The sequence below is a fragment of the Gadus macrocephalus genome, chromosome 23 (genome assembly GCF_031168955.1).
Source record: "Gadus macrocephalus chromosome 23, ASM3116895v1".
Lineage (NCBI taxonomy): Eukaryota > Metazoa > Chordata > Actinopteri > Gadiformes > Gadidae > Gadus > Gadus macrocephalus.
In genome coordinates, this window is record NC_082404.1 from 4,446,102 (window position 1) to 4,466,101 (window position 20,000).

Genomic DNA, 20,000 nt, shown 5'->3' on the forward strand with positions numbered 1-20,000 from the left:
ATGCAAGACTGAAGGGGAGACAGACACACAGACAGTATGTGAGACAGAAGGGGAGACAGACACACAGACAGTATGTGAGACAGAAGGGGAGACAGACACACAGACAGTATGTGAGACAGAAGGGGAGACAGACACGCAGACAGTATGTGAGACTGAAGGGGAGACAGACACGCAGACAGTGTGTGAGACTGAAGGGGAGACAGACACGCAGACAGTATGTGAGACTGAAGGGGAGACAGACACGCAGACAGTATGTGAGACTGAAGGGGAGAAAGACACACAGACAGTATGTGAGACTGAAGGGGAGACAGACACGCAGACAGTATGTGAGACTGAAGGGGAGACAGACACGCAGACAGTATGTGAGACTGAAGGGGAGACAGACACGCAGACAGTATGTGAGACAGAAGGGGAGACAGACACACAGACAGTATGTGAGACAGAAGGGGAGACAGACACACAGACAGTATGTGAGACAGAAGTAGAGACAGACACACAGACAGTATGTGAGACAGAAGGGGAGACAGACACGCAGACAGTATGTGAGACAGAAGTAGAGACAGACACACAGACAGTATGTGAGACAGAAGGGGAGACAGACACGCAGACAGTATGTGAGACAGAAGTAGAGACAGACACACAGACAGTATGTGAGACAGACGTGTTGAATGCAGAGGATGTAGAGTTGGAGTTAGAGATGGAAGAAAAGACAACCGAAGCAGTAGGAGAAGAGAAAGGTGGGGAGACAGAGGAAGGAGAGGAGAGAGGGGGAGAGGGGGAGACAGAGGAAGGAGGGGGAGAGGGGGAGACAGAGGAAGTAGAGGAGAGAGGGGGAGAGGGGGAGACAGAGGAAGGAGAGGAGAGAGGGGGAGAGGGGGAGGCAGAGGAAGTAGAGGAGAGAGGGGGAGAGGGGGAGACAGAGGAAGTAGAGGAGAGAGGGGGAGAGGGTGAAATAGATGAAGGAGAGGAGAGAGAGGGAGAGACACAATTAGAGAGGAGAGAGACAGAGGAAGGCGAAACAATAGAGGGAGAGAAAGATGAGAGAGAGGGACAGAAAGAGGATGGACGGGATATAAAGGGAGAGACGGAGGGAGATGAAAAAGAGGGAGAGACAAAGGTAGGAGAAGAGAGAGAGGGAGAGACAGAAGGAGAGGAGAGAGAGGGAGACACAGGAAAAGTAGAAGAGAGAGAGGAAGAGGCCGAGGAAGTTGTGGACAAAGATGGTGAGGCGGTGGGAGAAGAAAAAGAGGAGGACGAGACCGAAGAAGAGGGGGGGGAAGGAGGGCGAGAGACAGAGGGAACCTCAGAAGACACTGGGAAAGGAGAGGAGGAAGGGGGCGAGGGGGGAGGAGAGGAAACAGAAGAGGTGGAGGAGGAGGAGGGAGCAAAGGGGGGTGAGTGATGAGACGTGTCTAGGGTTTCAATAAGATGAGTCACGACAGTTAGCTGTCCATCACAGGGCAGCCAGAGTGCGTTTCGCTGATGGGGCGAAGGTGGGATCCACTGTCCACATACGGACACCGGGATTGGCCAAGAGGCTTAAAGCAGAGTTCTCTTTGGCCAAGCTGCAATGTGCAGTCATTAATGCAGAGCCGTGACTCGTTGCCTGGTTGTCTACCAAATCAATTGAAAGCAGTCGAACCATCGGAATGATTGATTGACATGGATTTGAACCAATCAGGGATCTGAAAGGGTTCTCTCAGCCAATCATTCACTCATTCATATTTGAAAAAAAGCGTGCATCGCTATAACGTCATCAATTAGAAAGCCGTTATTTCGTTTTTTCAAACAATTCAGGAATTATTATCCCTGGACACTTTGTTTTGTTACTGTTGACCATCAGATGAAAAAACACAAAAGAGCAGAAGTTCCAGGCGAACTTGCATGGTTACGTACAATAGAAGACAATCTGACACCTACCAGGTCACCGGTGTGAAGGCTGGGAGCCTTCCCTTGAGCAAGGCAGTACTGCTCCCTTATTGCCGTAGGACAGTGGAGGTGAGTGAACCACGCTCTGGCGTTGGTCTCCTAGCAACATAGTTCTAGCTAATGACAGAGAAAAATATGTTATGGATACTGTTTGAACACCAAAATGTCTGATAAACACACAAATCTCCTCTTGAGATCTTACCCGCCATTTTGATGTAAACTAATTCAAAAACAAGCAGAAAATTGTCATGACCTCATTCACTTCTCTGATTTTCGTGTTATTTCAATTTAAACTTGTCAGATACACTATAGAAATAGGTAGGTAATGAGAGCTGGTTGTTTTCTATTCAGACTGTTTTTTAATTACAAATGATTGAAATGCATTCCTCAATGTCGTCCCTCCATAACCCTATCCTATGTCCTCAGAAAGGGGTGTGGCTTAACAGCATCATCAATGTCATGTGTGCCTTTTATCTAGAACGTGATTGGTCAAATTTGATGGAGAGATGCTGGTTACCCTACTGTTTGAATAGAGTAGGATAGGTTTTTTGTCAGAAATATATCTACAATGTTCTATATTGTTAGATGTTACTGCATAATATGCATTAATACATTCAAACATTATCAATCATTGCTTATTTGTTGAAACCAAGATTAGATTGATTATCCATATTTATATCAATTGTTAGTGTGTTACAATTGACAGTGTGTGAAAACTGATATATTGTTTTATAGAAAAGCTAAAATATACTATTGTTATACTGCTGGTAGATTTTAAGACAAAGGTTTTTATGTTTGATATATTAAGGCCGGATCCAGAGTTTAATATATTGTTCAGATTTTAAAGATGGAAGAACATATTTTACAATTAAACATCTATATGCATCACGTATATGTATAGAAACAGCTATTGTATAGCAGCCTGTATAAACCTGTGGATGTCATCTAATGTTTGTTGGATCTTTATATCTCATTCCTGTAAATTGGTTAGCTGTATTTGTGTTGTAACCAGAAGAGGTAACAACAGTAGCTTACAATTGTATTCCAAAGTTACAGCTTCCTAGCTCACCGTGGATATTAGCCTATGAGGAACTGTCTGACGGCCATTCAGTATCCAAATCCTAAGGATACCCTGACTGTTGACGATGACTTTATGAAGCCAATTGTTTATATATTTATATCCAACCCTTATTAGTTTCTAAAGGAAAGATCAAAGGTCGATGACAGCTGTGCTACTGTTAAGTAAATAAAGAATTTATCACTACTGATATTCACCTGTTTTTATATTTCTGGTTGAACTAATGAATAAAGTATAAGGATTTGTAAATATTCTGTTTCTATCTTTCAATGTTTACTGACTTCAGTTTAACTTCTTAAAGTAACCATCTGTATGTCGCCAGTTTGCAATGCTTTTGCTACCATCTAGCGGTGGGGGGCGAACCTGCAACGCTGAAACAATTAACAGGTGCACGTGAAACAGTGCAATGATTTCTCTAAATAATATGAGGAGTCAGTGTGAAAGTGATTATATCAGTGTGATTATATCCAGAGGCCACGCAAAGTGCTTTACAATTATTGCCTAGCATTCACCAATCCATACACAAACCGACTGAAGTGTCAATGCTAGACGACAGCCAGCTCGTCGAGAGCAGTTAGGGTGAGGTGCCTTGCTCAGGGACGCTTCGAACCTCTGCTAGGAAGAACCATGGATCGAACTTGCAACCTTCCGATAGCCGGTCAAACCGCTCCACCTCTGCAGAGTGCTGCAGAGTTTGGTTAACTGTTGCGCTTCCTCGTCACCTGCTATTGGCTGTCTGTTAGGAATGGGTGTGACACCTGGTTTGATATTAACATACCAGATTACAGTCCTACATCCTCATGAGCACGTAGGCAGTATCACACAATAGAAGGTCAGTTCAAGATACATTTAATCAACGGAAATACAACAGTAAGGTGGGTGAAAGGATCAATTCATCGTGTTTTCTGTTTGTTTAGAAAAGCTTTGCTGTGTATTATAATATAAATTTACATTATTAAGCAACATATTATTGTTCCTCCTCCATGTGCCACAATGCATAGGCCTACTTAAAAATACAATCAATAGTGATCAAATACATCTGTACTGTGTGGATAATCATTTGCATTGGCCTTATTTGCCATTACAAAAATGTAACAAAAGTTTTCACTTGCCAGACATTGTATAATTATTTTGCTTTATGCTTATCCATTGCTGCATGCAAATGTATGTAGGTAGTAGGTATAAATAGGCTACTAGGCTACTAGTAGTATTCCACTGTTGGTCACCGGGGCCTGGCCAGTACAACCACTGTCTAATGGGCATCCGATTTAACAGTTACAATAAATGATTAACCTTTTCTCTCTCTCTCTCTCTCTCTCTCTCTCTCTCTCTCTCTCTCTCTCTCTCTCTCTCTCTCTCTCTCTCTCTCTCTCTCTCTCTCTCTCTCTCTCTCTCTCTCTCTCTCTCTCTCTCTCTCTCTCTCTCTCTCTCTCTCGCTCGTTAGCATATGAGGTTTGCGGTAGAGCGGCTATGTGCGCTACGTGACACAGCTCACATCGCACTTGACGGTGTGTGTGACCGCTCCAATAAAGAGAGAGAGAGAGAGAGAGAGAGAGAGAGAGAGAGAGAGGGAGAGAGATAGCAGGCCTATATATATATATATATATGTATATAATATCTGATGAGGGGCACTGTGCTTTGGATCCATAGAACGCAGAGAAAATTCCGAAAGGATTATCAAATTATCATAAAAAAACATTTTCATTATCATTTTCATAACATTACAGTGCATACTGTCACAGGTTAGGATTATTTCGTTTTCGTCATAGGGCTTGTACATTGCAAAGCCTCATTGCAGTGTCTGCCGAAGTTTGGAAGCAAAGTATCGGAATGTTGGTTAATATGTGAGTTATAATGTTTTTTTGTCGTAATTGTAGGTAATTCATCTTGAGATGATTTGATATCATGGGAAGACATTGCTGTGTTTGAAACTGCCTCTGTGTTTTGTATGTGACACGTTGCAAAACAAAGAATCAATGATCAAAGTATTTTCACATTGTTTTAGGATTCTACAACTCTCAATAAACTTCTACACCTAACGCTAACACCTAACTCCAACAAAATATCCCACAATGCATTCTGATGAACAAACCCTATTTCAATGTTAAAGCAGGTGATATCCTCTGTCTTGGGGTTGGTGATAGTTCAGGTAAGTGTGTGTTGAGTGTGTGTTGAGTGTGTGTTAAGTGTGTTCCTCTCTCTGTGCTTGGGCCAGGGTCATGCTGTGTCGCGCCGCCTTAGGAAGGGTGGGGCTTTGGAGAGGTCTGTGTTCCTCCAGCCGACTTCAGGGACAGACTGGCTCAGGTAGCAATGTGCAACAATATACACCCCTGACACACCCATGACACAAAACACTCACACACGCACACTCGCACACACACACACGCACACAAACACATAAACACAAAGGCACAGCCACACTAAGAAGCATTGGGACAAAGCCATTTATCTGTTTGTCTTTCTAGAGCTGGTCGATTGCACTGTCACTCCATACCTCTGCCGCCTGGACACGCCCCTTTCTGATGTCCCTTACGTAAGGGACCTGACCAATGAGCAGAGAGCTCTCAAGGAGAAGGAGAAAGGCGATTGGGGGAAGCTGACCAAGGAGGAGAAATTGGCTTGTAAGGCCACATGGGCACACACACACACACACACACACACACACACACACACACACACACACACGCACGCACGCACGCACACACGCACAAGCACACAAAATACAGAATGTATTAGCAAATTCTGATTGCAGGTGGCAGTATAACAATTCATTTTTGTCATTCGCCTCACAAAGGTCATGTCTTAAAATAACTGATAGGAATGAACATTACAAAATATGAAAAGATCTTCGTGCCCTATATGTAAATTTAAATGTATGTTTTTAACTGCAAATGATGAAGTTTCGATGTTTGTCTGCCATCTGTCTGTCTGTCTGCCTGTTCGCCTATCGGTTTGCCTCTACAGTGTATCGACTAGCTCACAAGCAGTCCTACTGTGAGATGCGTCAGGGTTCATCAGAGTGGAAGACTGTCCTCGGTCAGTATCTATCTATCTATCTCTCTCTCTCTCTCTCTCTCTCTCTCTCTCTCTCTCTCTCTCTCTCTCTCTATCTATCTATCTATCTATCTATCTATCTATCTATCTATCTATCTATCTATCTATCTATCTATCTATCTATCTATCTATCTATCTATCTATCTATCTATCTATCTATCTATCTATCTATCTATCTATCTATCTATCTATCTATCTATCTATCTATCTATCTATCTATCTATCTATCTATCTATCTATCTATCTATCTATCTATCTATCTATCTATCTATCTATCTATCTATCTATCTATCTATCTATCTATCTATCTATCTATCTATCTATCTATCTATCTATCTATCTATCTATCTATCTATCTATCTATCTATCTATCTATCTATCTATCTATCTATCTATCTATCTATCTATCTATCTATCTATCTATCTATCTATCTATCTATCTATCTATCTATCTATCTATCTATCTATCTATCTATCTATCTATCTATCTATCTATCTATCTATCTATCTATCTATCTATCTATCTATCTATCTATCTATCTATCTATCTATCTATCTATCTATCTATCTATCTATCTATCTATCTATCTATCTATCTATCTATCTCTCTCTCTCTCTCTCTCTCTCTCTCTCTCTCTCTCTCTCTCTCTCTCTCTCTCTCTCTATCTATCTATCTATCTATCTATCTATCTATCTATCTATCTATCTATCTATCTATCTATCTATCTATCTATCTATCTATCTATCTATCTATCTATCTATCTATCTATCTATGATGGTGGTTCAGGTGATGATCATGATGATCACATTATGATGCTGATCTGTATTCTTAGGTGGAGTGTTTTTCATGCTGGGCTTTTCTGGACTTTTGGTCTGGTGGCAAAGGGTCTATGGTAAGACACAGACACACACACACACACACACCACACACACACACACACACACACACACACACACACACACACACACACACACACACACACACACACACACACACATACACACATGGTCACACAGTCAATAGGCAGGGATGGGGATTATATGATATAATATGCTATGATAAATTTGCTAAAGGTCAGTGCATCTTGAGTTGCCCTGAAATCCTCCCCTCTAATTACTTTACATTCTCCACCTGTGAAAACTTAGGCTATGTGTGTGTGTGTGTGTGTGTGTGTGTGTATGTGTGTGTGTGTGTGTGTGTGTGTGTGTGTGTGTGTGTGTGTGTGTGTGTGTGTGTGTGTGTGTGTGTGTGTGTGTGTGCGTGTGTGTGTCAGCGAGATGTCAGACGAAACCCTCAATATTCAATGCAGTATAAATACAGCTTACGCTCTCAATCACCCTCTGTACTTCTCTCTCTCTGTCACTATATTTATATATAAATAATATAAATAGATATCTATAGATATCTTGCATACTCTCTCTCTCTCTCTCTCTCTCTCTCTCTCTCTCTGCCTCTCTCTCCCTCTCTCTCTCTCTCTCTCTCTCTCTCTCGCTCTCTCTCTCTCTGCCACAGGTCTCGATCCTCCCCGCTGAGTCTCGTTCTCCTAGACATTCCAACCTCTCTTGACACACATCCCTTCATACCTAATGTCTGCAAATTAGTAGCGCTCAGGGAATCTGTGTGTGTGTGCTTGTGTGTGTGCGTGTGTGTGCTTGTGTGAGTGCGTGTGTGTGTGCGTGCGTGTGCGTGCGCGCGCGTGTGTGTGTGTGTGTGTATGTATCCCATACTGGGATACAGGGGTCGGCTTTGCTAAGGATGTAGGACGGGTTGAGCTGTAACCAGAAGGTTGTTAGCTCGATCCCCGGATTACCCTAGTTGTGAGTGTCGAGGTGTCCCTTAGCAAGACGCCTCAACCTAACTGTTCTCGACGAGCTGGCTGTCGCCCTGCGTGGTTGACTCCGCCGTCGGTGTGTGAATGTGTGAGTGAATGGTTGCATAAATATATAGTTGCTTTGGATAAAATGCCATTATTGTAAATGTAAATATAGGGCTAGACAGACATTGAGACAAGGCTGTCTGCCGACAGACAGACAGACAGACAGACAGACAGACAGACATTGAGATGAGGCTGCCTGCAGACAAATAGAAAGAGCGATAGATAGATGGGTAGATCTCTCTCTCATGACTCTCTTTTTTCCTCCTTCAGTCTTCGGGGAGGTGCCTCACACGCTGTCCCCTGAGTGGATAGAGAAACAAACCCAGAGGATGATCGACATGCAGGTCAACCCAATCCAAGGATTCTCTGTGTACTGGGACTATGAGAAGAAACAGTGGAAATAGGGAGCACACACACATGCTTACACTCTCACTTTGTGCTCTAAACAATGAATATTGAACGACAAACCGTTTAGTAAGCATTTCTTTATCAGCAACAGTTGACACGCTGCACCCCTGCAATGAGACTGCAATGACACGTGTCTGAATGCATTATTCCTGTTAAAATCCAATCTGCTGTTGAGTTGGCGTGTGCTTGGCATGTTGCCAGAAGAAGTGTTGCCCAGCGAGTGCGCATCATGTTGAAACCAGCTCAGGAGTTTGTAGGGTGCCTTAAATAAATAAACACATCTACAACAACACTGTCTGTCTGTGGTGGGAGAGCTTTTATGTCTAACCCAATCCGGTACCTTCACCCCGCAGTCCGCAGTCTAGCTTCAGGCGTCCTTGTGCAAGATGCCTGACCTCTAGAACTGCTCATAAAATAAATGCAATTTGAATAGAAAACACTGAAAAATGGATTTGGATTCATAATGTCACCTCAATGGTAAAGGGTAGATAAGTATGAAATGCTGTTATTCATCTCCATGCAGGTTTCTTATGATGGAACTCAAGTGTTTGCTTGTGGTTCTGCAGTTCGACGAGCAAGTGGATTAAGTGAGCCGATGAATGCAGTTCCTATTGGACCAGAGACATCACATGACCAGCCGCCTTTGTTGGATGGACTAATCAATTCTCTGAGAGTGTCAAGACAAAAGGTCTGAGTGGGAGTATTAGTCTCCCTAATCCTTGCTCATCGGCGGTCCCCGCGGAGCCCCTTCGAGCAAGGCAGCAGTTCTCCAACAACTGTCCACTGTGGCCAAGAGGGGAACTACACACTGTTGTGTTTCTGGAGTCGAGGTAGAAACTACAACTCCCAGGGATCTACAGTTTCAATCTAAGCAGGGTGGCACTGGCAGGTTGGGAACAGGAGTGAGAAAAGAATATACCCTGTAGCATATAAGAGATTTATATACATTCATGTTTTTTATCTTCATTGTCGACGCCGTGTCTGGTCAGATAAAAACTAATGGAAACCAGATCGCTGGATTAGAAAGCCATTTAGATGGGAAGAAAAATACAACACTCAACTGATTTTAGCCTCACACGTGCGTTTGTGTGTGTCTGTGTGTGTGTGTGTGTGTGTGTGTGTGTGTGTGTGTGTGTGTGTGTGTGTGTGTGTGTGTGTGTGTGTGTGTGTGTGTGTGTGTGTGTGTGTGTGTGTGTGTGTGTGTCTGGTGTGTGTGTGTGTGTGTGTGTGTGTGTGTGTGTGTGTGTGTGTGTGTGGGTATCCCTCATCCCATATCTCTCGGCTGAATTTTGCTGTGCTCAACACATTCCCAACCCCTTTGAGAGAGCAAGAGAGAGAGAGAGTGAGAGAAAGAGAGAGAGAGAGAGAGAGAGAGAGGAGAGAGAGAGAGAGAGAGAGAGAGAGAGAGAGAGAGAGAGAGAGAGAGAGAGAGAGAGAGAGAGAAAGGCATCACTAGTCAATTAGCCAGCAAACCCCATAAACCCGCAAACGCATGTGTGCATATACACAGCACACACGTATTGCAGCAAGCATACTTATAACCACACATATAACCACAGAAACACACACGTTCACTCACACACGCCAGACTGCACCAGAAAAAAAACATGGCTATGTTTCCACATGATTAAAGATTGAACTTGGAGTGTGCACTTGTGGTGGGTCGAATTTTGAGGTCCGGAAAAGCATGTGTGTGTTTGTGTGTGTGTATGTGTGTGTGTGTGTGTGTGTGTGTTTGTGTGTGTGTGTGTGTGGTATTGTGATTGGGAGGGGAGTCATGGATATGGGTGAGCTTAATGGCTGTGTGTGTGTGTGTGTGTGTGTGTGTGTGTGTGTGTGTGTGTGTGTGTGTGTGTGTGTGTGTGTGTGTGTGTGTGTGTGTGTGTGTGTGTGTGTGTGTGTGTGTTTGTGTTTGCGTTGTCTATGTCCATGTTAGGTTGGAGTTTAACTTTATAATTTTTTTTACTTAAATCAGTAAATTAATTCTCTGGGCTATTGCAGAGCTGCATGCTCCCCCCACATTCACACACACACACACACACACACACACACACACACACACACACACACACACACACACACACACACACACACACACACACACCCTCCCCTCTCTCTGTTTTTATTCCTTTTCCCCAACTTGCCATCTATCTCCATTTCTAACCCTTTCTCGTCTCGTTCCCCCTCCCTAATTCCATCGAACCCCCCCCCCATTCGCTCTCTCTTTTATCCCCCCGTCTATTTCTTCTCCAGACACACACTCACACACTCACGCAGACTGTCAGCCGCGTTAGCCCTTGTTAAGGCTTGTTTAATGCGTCTCCATACAGGGTTAAGTCCACCCGAGAGAGAGAGAGAGAGAGAGAGAGAGTGAGAGAGAGATGGGGGGGGGGGCTCACTTAACACACGAATGTGAGGATAGCAGGGTGGGATTCTGGGAAAACTGCATATAAGGAACATAGTCCAAAGCTCAGCAGATTCCTCTTCCAACACCACCATCATCTTCATCATGTCATAGATGTGTGCGTGTGAGTGTGTGTGTGTGTGTGTGTGTGTGTGTGTGTGTGTGTGTGTGTGTGTGTGTGTGTGTGTGTGTGTGTGTGTGTGTGTGTGTGTGTGTGTGTGTGTGTGTGTGTGTGTGTGTGTGTGCCTGTGTGTGTGTAATTGTGGAATACATCAATATTTGCTATGAATCACCTTGTGGAGAAATATATATGTCCGACCCTATTCGATTTTTAACTGGCTATATCCTAATAAGACGGCAGTTAGAAATATCTACACAGTAGAAATATCTTAAAGATACCAGAGATGCTTTCTGTAATTTTGACAGCTCCTCCAGTTTCTCGAAACTACAGAGAATGAATATTATAAATTATACACTATACTGAATAAAACAAAAATAATACAACAATCTGCCTCAGAAAGCCATGATGGTTCTCGGTGCGTCGTGTAATTGATTACCAACCACCAGTCACGGCGCCAGACAGCGGTCACACACCTCCTTGTACACAACCATGTATTGTGTGGCTGCATTAGCAGGAATCTAAAAGGAGTCAGTAAATTGTAAATATGTAAATTGACTTGTAAGGCAAACGCACAGGCACAAAGTAATGAACACAAACAAAAAAACAATACACACACAGAGAGATACACTCAGCGGCCGAACAGAGCCCTACTCGATCCAATATTCTCCTCACACTGCCCCGAAAAGAAGCTTAGCAAGGTTCAGGCAACACCTCCCTTCAAGCCTCTCAGAGAAGGAGATCTATAACCTCGGCAAGGGGAGAGCCGACATCCTGCAGGTTGTATTTATTAAATGGGTCCATGCTTATCAGATCTTTAACATGCAGCTTCATGAAATTCAAAAATCAACACAATCATCATAACACGCTAGACAATATTAAGAATTAGAAAAAGGCAAGCTCGCTTGCTATAGAAATATGTATTCAACAGATCAGCAAAACTCACGTTCTGATTTATCCATCAGAGGGAAAATTGGTGTTCATTCCCTGGTTGACCAATTCGTAGTCAGTGGAAACCACAACTCCCAAAATACATTTCTCTTTGGGCTCCTGTTGCTAGACTAATTGTATACCATGTAATGCTGTTAGCATCATGCTTTTCAAGGTGAAAGTAAGTTATTGGTCAAATTGGTACAACTTTCTCTAAAAATAACAAAAAAATGATTTTTTTTTCGGTATTATTATGAATGCCAAATATGATTATCAAATGATCAGGAAATTAAGGAAGGTGACTCTGGACTTCAGAATATTACCCAGTTTGTGCTATAGGATTGCACTGTAAACAACATTGTAAAATGTCCAAGGAGACACAATTCATTTAGAATTGGAATGATGCATAAGGTCACGTCCAAACTGATGTAATTGTTCGCTGACGTAATTACACAGACCTGTTAAAGGCACAGACCCCTCATCCTCATACGACCAGCTTCCAGCAGTACACGGCCCTTTGTCAGGAGCAATCAGAAGAGTAGATGTTATCAATGTTATCACCACTCCTTAAATCAGACAGTAGCAAGACACTAGAATCAGGGAAAGAGAACTGTTGTTATTTGACTTTACGTTTTAATTGTATTAAATTGTAATACTATAATGATTGTTTTTGTTATATATACAACATATCAGCATCTGCTTTTACATCAATATACTACAATTTGGACCAAACCACAGCACAACAAGGGCGGAGTATTCAGATGCAATTTCAAAATATTCAGCATTTCGGTGGCGGAAAAACTTTTTCCTCTGTGTTGTCGGAAAGTCGGAACAAACATAATGATGTGTTTTTACATTTTGCCAGCATCGTGGGGGTATACTGCCTTGACGTGATAACTGATTGAACAACACCACAGTACTTTAAAATTCGTAAATGGGCCTTGTTCACCTCGGGACCATCTTGGTTGTAAACGCTAGCTCGGTTGTATTCAGTTAGCTAGGGTTTAGAAACAAGAAGGCGGTTAGGTAATTAAGGCCTCCAGAAAACAATCAAATAAAAAAAATATTATAAAAAGTAGGCTACATCACTCATCATGAGCAACCTTCAGAATCCATGGTGGCAGTGCAATCGCTTGAGAGACAAACAGACGGTGAAAGTTCAACAAATGTTTCTTGAGAAACAAAAAAAACATGACATTACCATAAAATACAAAAGACGATAAAACAGCACGTGTTCGTGGTCCCCTTGATTGTAAACTGATCTGAAACTAATCCATAAAAAGGACAAGACACAAAAATAATTAGCAAACAGATCCATGCAGTCGGTCGAGTGCGGAGGAGACCGGAGGAGGGTTCTTGAAAGTGTGAACATTCACGGTTTCCTTGAGTTTATTTTCTGCGGTAAACCGACGTCTCCAATGTGTTCCCACTGGAGCGCCGCGCTGCAGTGAGCTCTTAATGAGCCCCAGGGTTTATTCAGTGGGATCAGGGTGAGCCGCTGCACGGTCGACACAGGGTTCATCTCCCCGGCACACCGCGCGCCTCTCTTCCCCCTCCACCCTCCCCTCTGTCAGGGATGGGCGAGGCTGCTTTAATGCAGAGAGAGGAAGGAGAGAGGGAGAGACAGAGAGAGATAGGCAGAGAGAGAGGGGCCGAAGTACATATAGACGGAGAGAGAGACAGGGAGGACGAGAGAGGGAGAGAGACGGCTAAACAGAGAGAGATGGAAAGACAGTGAGAGAAAAATACAATAAAGAAATAGAAACCGAGAATAACAATAGAAAGAGAGATGGAGGTAGAGAGAGAGAGAGAGAGGTAGCCAGAGAGGGTAGAGAGAACTTGAGTGCAGTCATACTGGAGCCTCTCTTATTTCTGGGTGAAGAGGGCCCCTAGTGTGATCCCAGCAGCTCCCAGGACCACCAGGCCCACCACCTTCCTCACGGACCAGCAGCCCTCTGGAGGCCTGGCGGGGTCGTACTGCTCCACAAAGGCATCCTGGAGAGAGAGAGAGAGGGGGAGGGGGGGGAGAGAGAGAGAGAGGGAGAGAGAGAGAGAGAGAGAGAGAGAGAGAGAGAGAGAGAGAGAGAGAGAGAGAGGGGGAGGGGGGGGGAGAGAGAGAGAGAGCGAGAGAGAGAGAGAGAGAGAGAGACATCACTCATTATCGTTTCCTTAGCGACAATTCATAATATCATAGATTTCAGGCACTTGCTTCACACAGAGATGCTCATCAGCATAGAGATGTATAGAGGAATCAATCGGAGGGAGGAATAGGAAAAGACTGCAGTGTACAGTGGATGGACAAGGCATCACTCCTATGGAGCAGCAAGGCAGGAGTGGATGTTGGACGGGTCGGGGCATGGCTGTGGAGATAGGGGTTCGGCATTAAGGGGATGGATGCCTGCCTGCCGCCTGAATCTGCCCGTGCTCGAATGTGTGGGAAAAGAACAGGGGCTGACAGCACCCAGGGAGTATCATTAAATGCATTGGTGATATGCTGCAGAAGTGTGTGTGTGTGTGTGTGTGTGTGTGTGTGTGTGTGTGTGTGTGTGTGTGTGTGTGTGTGTGTGTGTGTGTGTGTGTGTGTGTGTGTGTGTGTGTGTGTGTGTGTGTGTGTGTGTGTGCCCTGCTGTAAATTCAGACAGTGACTCTGCTGAAGGATGGCGTTCAGGGAGGGTGGTGCTGGTAAAATGTGTCAGACTAAGACGCCGGGAAAAGACATGCACATAATCTGTCAAACCCACACACAAGGGACAGTCCTGGCTTTAAAAAACCCAAATGTGAGGCACAATACATTGGTTATACCCTCCCACTCACACATTCTCACACACACACACACACACACACACACACACACACACACACACACACACACACACACACACACACACACACACACACACACACACACGCAACCGCACAAACATGCACACACATACATGCAGACACAGACACATACATGCAGTCACACACCCCCCCCCCCCCCCCCCACACACACACACACAAACACACACACACACATTAGATGCACAAAGGCCCTAAAGGCATTGTCATGTACGCGCATACAGACATGAGGAAAGGGTTTACACACGCTCACACGTATAAACACACACAAGTGCGTGCGCACACACACACAGACACAGAGGCGCCACAAATCTGGTTCCCACTTGGTACCGCTGTCGACGCCGCAATGACACAGTGGCGGTCCCATTAATGTCAGAGTCTGGAGCTCCCTCCAGCTGTAAGGATCCCCAGCAGGGAAAGAAAGATGGAGATGGAAAGGGGACTGTTTTTAGGGGTAGCTAGGAATAATTTGAACCAGGTTAAAAAAGGTTTATATATACCTCGTTGTCATTTGCTATTAATGATCAATTGATTCGAATAATTTATATTAAAACAAACAATATTAAAACAATGCGTTATTTTGCCATCTCCATCTCCGTTGGCTTTTGTGTATTCTGGTGTCCAATCAGAAAACGCATCCGTTGGTGACACCGGTGGCCTGCCAGCCAATCAGAGAACAGGATATATTGCCAACAGTATGTCCACTGGCGTTGAGACCACAACACTCCCGTCAAGGCGTAGGGGGCGCCTGGCTCTTACCCACACTAACATCTGTCTGTTACTTTGTTGGAGACGTTGTTGTTTTATGTTTTATGTCTGTTTCGTTGTTATAGTAACTAGAGCATGGGCGATACGCGGATGCTGTTGTTATCTTGGTAGTCATGGTGACCAGAGAGAGGTATAGTAGGTCTTCAAGGGGCGGAATACAGCTCTGATCGGAGGACAAGGACACATGTCAACACTCAGTATGGATTTGATACCACATACATACACACACACACACACACACGCACACACACACAAAATACCAAACACACACACAAAATCCCTCACACACACACACAAACACACACACTCACACATAATATACCTCACAAACACACACGCACACACACACACGCACACAAAAACACACACGCACACAAAATCCCTCAGACACACACACACACACACACACAAACCCACACACACGCACACACACGCCGCACCATACGCAATACATGTTGCTAAATACTGTAATTTTCAATGGGATACACTCACACACATTAAGAGGCATACACACACACACACACACACACACACACACACACACACACACACACACACACACACACACACACACACACACACACACACACACACACACACACTCACACAGCACATCATTATCCTGGTCCAAAGAGGCAGGGAGCTGTTGCCTCCAACACACAATGTGTTTGATCATGGCACTGTACTATGATCCCCTCACACTGTGTGTGTGTTTGTGTGTGTGTGTGTGTGTGTGTGTGTGTGTGTGTGTGTGTGTGTGTGTGTGTGTGTGTGTGTGTGTGTGTTTGTGTTTGTGTGTGTGTGTGTGTGTGTGTGTTGTGTGTGTGTGTGTGTGTGTTAGAGTGTGACAGAGAGAAAGCTTCTTTATAAATAACTACGTTTTGTAGAAATGTGGTTGTATTTAAAGGCAACATTTGTATTTTGGGTGTGAAAAGAGAGACAGAAAGAGAGAGAAAGAGAGGGGGGAGAGAGAGAGCGAGAGAGCGTAATCAGTAGAGCGTTAACGAGGAAACATTAGGTTCTTTCCCCGTGGTGTTTTCAGTGTGCGTGAGCGTGTGTGTGTAAGATAAAGAGAGGTGAAGTGGAACAGTGAGTGAGTAGGGGAGAAACCAGTCTGAAACAGATGATAGTATCACACACACACACACACACACACACACACACACACACACACACACACACACACACACACACACACACACACACACACACACACACACACACACACACACACACACACACTTTGTTTCAATAATACTCAATCTACCAGGAACCAACCAATAGATCACACCTCTTATGTATGTGTCATCATGATTTTATTACAACAACATGAGACATGAGTCAGTCAAAGTCTGGGTGAATACAGACGTGAACAGAGAGTAGTCAGCATGTAAACAAACATCTTATCCTCTTTGTTATGAAGTGCTTACTACCACTCTGCACACAACCACCATTAACAAGGAGGTTATTGCTTGATCGACTCTGCGCTCTGTCCTGCTCTGGCAACTCTTAAAAAGTAAGTTGCTTTGGATAAGCAAATCTTCCAAAAGACTATAGTATATGTAAATGTACACACAGAACGTCTGCTGAAGCAAATGTAAATGTTGAAGATAAATCAGGCACAGAACAAGCCGTGTTATTTAACAGATCAAATGACCTTAATAATAATCCTATCATACATATCACATATCAATAATCTACTTTTTAATTTGAATAGCACCTTTAAGAGCAACCTTTAAAAAGTGCTGTACAATACACAATGAATAATTATTATTGTATGATAAAAATACAATAACAAGTGCATCCTGTTTTTTCATTTTCTGCTTTATGGGCTTTTGGAACAGTGAATAGAGTTCATTCTACTTTATCAAGTTTGAACTGCCAAAACACAGACATACACACTCGCACAAACGCACAGAGCGAGAGAGATAAAGAGAGAGAAAGAGAGGGGAATTCACATAAAATAACACACACAGACAAACACACACACACACACACACACACACACACACACACACACACACACACACACACACACACACACACACACACACACACACACACACACACAGACACTACTCTTTTTGTTGTAAGTCCCGTATGGTTTCATGTGGGGGTCCCTGTGAGACCCCAAAGAGTGAGTGAGGGCCTGCAGGGGCAGCTGTCAGTACACAGCAGGCCAGCGTGTGTGTTGTGGAGGAGGATGTGTGGATGGGATTTGTCGGGTTTGATTCCCTGACACACACTGTTCCCAGTAATGCTGTGAAAGTAGGAAGTGAGAATGGCAGGAAGTGAGTAGCGGTACCACGTAAGGTCTTAAATCAACATGGAGGCCGGCAGCTCTCCATCTTGACTCTGTGGCCCTGTCTCCGGATCTCTCCTTTCCTTCCCAGCGCTGGTATTCAACTGTGACAGCCTTCTTCCCTTTTTATAAACATATATTTTCACCTTGACGCTCAAGCGAGTTAAATTTAGCTCGAATAGCTACTACCTTAAGTATCCATGGAGCTATTCACTGAGTTTAATTAAATTTGCCATATTAAATAATTAATGTTTTGTTTATTTCTATCTATACTCTCTTTCTTTCTCCTCTACTTTTTATTCTACGTTTGCTTTCTCTTATTTTACAGACAACCTTGGTGATGATGAATGACAACCGTGTGTTTGTGTGTGTGTGTGCGTGTGTGTGTGTGTGTGTGTGTGTGTGTGTGTGTGTGTGTGTGTGTGTGTGTGTGTGTGTGTGTGTGTGTGTGTGTGTGTGTGTGTGTGTGTGTGTGTGTGTGTGTGTGTGCATGTGTGTGTGTGTGTGTGTGTGTGTGTGTGTGTGTGTGTGTGTGTGTGTGTGTGTGTGTGTGTGTGTGTGGGTGTCTGTGTGTGTGTGTGTGTGTGGGTGTCTGTGGGTGCTTGTTTTTGTGTGTATACAGACCCACGTGTAGTCGATTACTTTGATGAGGGCTGAAAGATGACTTTCAGGACTATAAATGAAGAATGTCAGAACAGAAAGGAAGACAGAAGTAAACACACAAACACACACACACACACACACACACACACACACACACACACACACACACACACAAAACCTGAGTAGAGTATTGTGAGTCACATATTAACTATAAGCATCTTGATATATCATTCAACCATCATTCTATAAAGCATTTAATGGCTTCGCAAAACAAACCAAGCCAATCTTCAATCCCCTACTTCTACTCTCATGCTCATCTCTCTCCCTCTCCCTAAGAGAGAGAGAGGGACAGCGTGCAAGAGAGAGAAGCAGTAGCACTACCAGCAGGACCTCCCCCCTGACACACACACATCACACACACACACACACACACACACACACACACACACACACACACACACACACACACACACACACACACACACACACACACACACACACACACACACACACACACACACACACACACACAGGGAGGAGAACATAGCAGAACATGTCAATTCCGTCTTGAGTGAGCACCCTGGGAATGGAACCCAGGTCTCTGGAGATCCCTGGAAAACCAACATCACTCATGTACCAACTGTGACTCCCAAGTGTGAGCCCTCCCAGATGTGTCAGGATGCTCTCCTGGATCTCCATTGGGTGTAGCATCGGCTTTGATTTCATGTACAAAGACAACATGAACCCGCTGTATATCTTAAACTAGATTTTTGTCAACGTGCATGTCGCAGGTCCATTCTATTCTCACACTATTTCACAACTATGTGCTTCTTGTTGCAACGGATTGTGGCTTGATTCTGAGAATCCAGGTTTAACCACAGCCTGTATTCTTAGAGTCAGACACACACACACACACCACACACACACACACACACACACACACACACACACACACACACACACACACACACACACACACACACACACACACACACACACACACACACACACACACACACACACACACACCATGCACAGTCCCCCACAACACACAAAGACATCCAATCACACAAACTGATATTAAAAACATGTACTTAAACACATGACTATAGGAACCGTTCTAGCCTTATGTTTGGACAGCTGAGACGCACAAGTATGTGTCCGTGTCTGTGTGTGTGTGGGGGGTCTGTGCCTGGTTTGTGTGTTGGCCATCTCTCTGACATAGAGGGATAGAGAGATAGAGCAGAAAGAGAGAGAGAGAAAGAGAAAGAAAGCAGCTCATCAAAGGTTAGCACAGGAAATTCAAACTGAGATAATCACCTTTGAAAATAGATTTCTAGGTAATACCGCACATACACACTGGTTAGGCAGACATGAGTAGATGTGTAAAAAGATACAGATATATTGGCAGGTTTTATCACTAGACTGACTGACGGGGGCCAGAGAACAAAAAGACGAGGAAGGTTTCCTCCGCAGTCAGAACAGCTACGTTTCACGTCGGTTGTTCAGTTTGCTGCTTCAAAGCGGATCTCAGAATCTCAGCAGTCCTATCATGTTAGAGCAGAACTGCTGCGGGGAGACGGAATAGTAAGTGGGGTCGGAAACCAGGACCTCTTAGGGGCGGAGCAACACAACGCTTCCTGTTTCGTTCCGGAGATATTCTACCAAAGGGAAATGCATTTGCACGA

At 44.0% G+C, this 20,000-nt stretch overlaps 3 protein-coding genes across 3 annotated transcripts in view; 2 read left to right on the forward strand and 1 right to left on the reverse strand.

Annotated features, from left to right (window-relative positions):
- The window catches only part of LOC132452881 (uncharacterized), a 26,892-nt gene extending 24,520 nt beyond the window's left edge, over positions 1-2,372 (forward strand). Inside the window, exons 13-14 of the mRNA XM_060045718.1 lie at positions 1-791; positions 2,356-2,372. The exon at positions 1-791 is cut by the window's left edge and continues 400 nt beyond it. Of these exons, the coding sequence (XP_059901701.1) occupies positions 1-791; positions 2,356-2,372 (808 nt within the window). The remainder of the gene's footprint in view (positions 792-2,355) is intronic.
- The window catches only part of LOC132452244 (cytochrome c oxidase subunit 4 isoform 1, mitochondrial-like), a 213,294-nt gene extending 204,656 nt beyond the window's left edge, over positions 1-8,638 (forward strand). The window contains exons 2-7 of the mRNA XM_060044734.1: positions 3,837-3,882; positions 5,223-5,311; positions 5,473-5,628; positions 5,972-6,043; positions 6,895-6,954; positions 8,209-8,638. Of these exons, the coding sequence (XP_059900717.1) occupies positions 5,227-5,311; positions 5,473-5,628; positions 5,972-6,043; positions 6,895-6,954; positions 8,209-8,342 (507 nt within the window). The 5' untranslated portion in view covers positions 3,837-3,882; positions 5,223-5,226 and the 3' untranslated portion in view covers positions 8,343-8,638. The remainder of the gene's footprint in view (positions 1-3,836; positions 3,883-5,222; positions 5,312-5,472; positions 5,629-5,971; positions 6,044-6,894; positions 6,955-8,208) is intronic.
- A 2,987-nt stretch (positions 8,639-11,625) lies between these two features.
- The window catches only part of LOC132452335 (apoptosis regulator Bcl-2-like), a 14,672-nt gene continuing 6,297 nt past the window's right edge, over positions 11,626-20,000 (reverse strand). Inside the window, exon 3 of the mRNA XM_060044903.1 lies at positions 11,626-13,793. Within this exon, the coding sequence (XP_059900886.1) occupies positions 13,665-13,793 (129 nt within the window). The 3' untranslated portion in view covers positions 11,626-13,664. The remainder of the gene's footprint in view (positions 13,794-20,000) is intronic.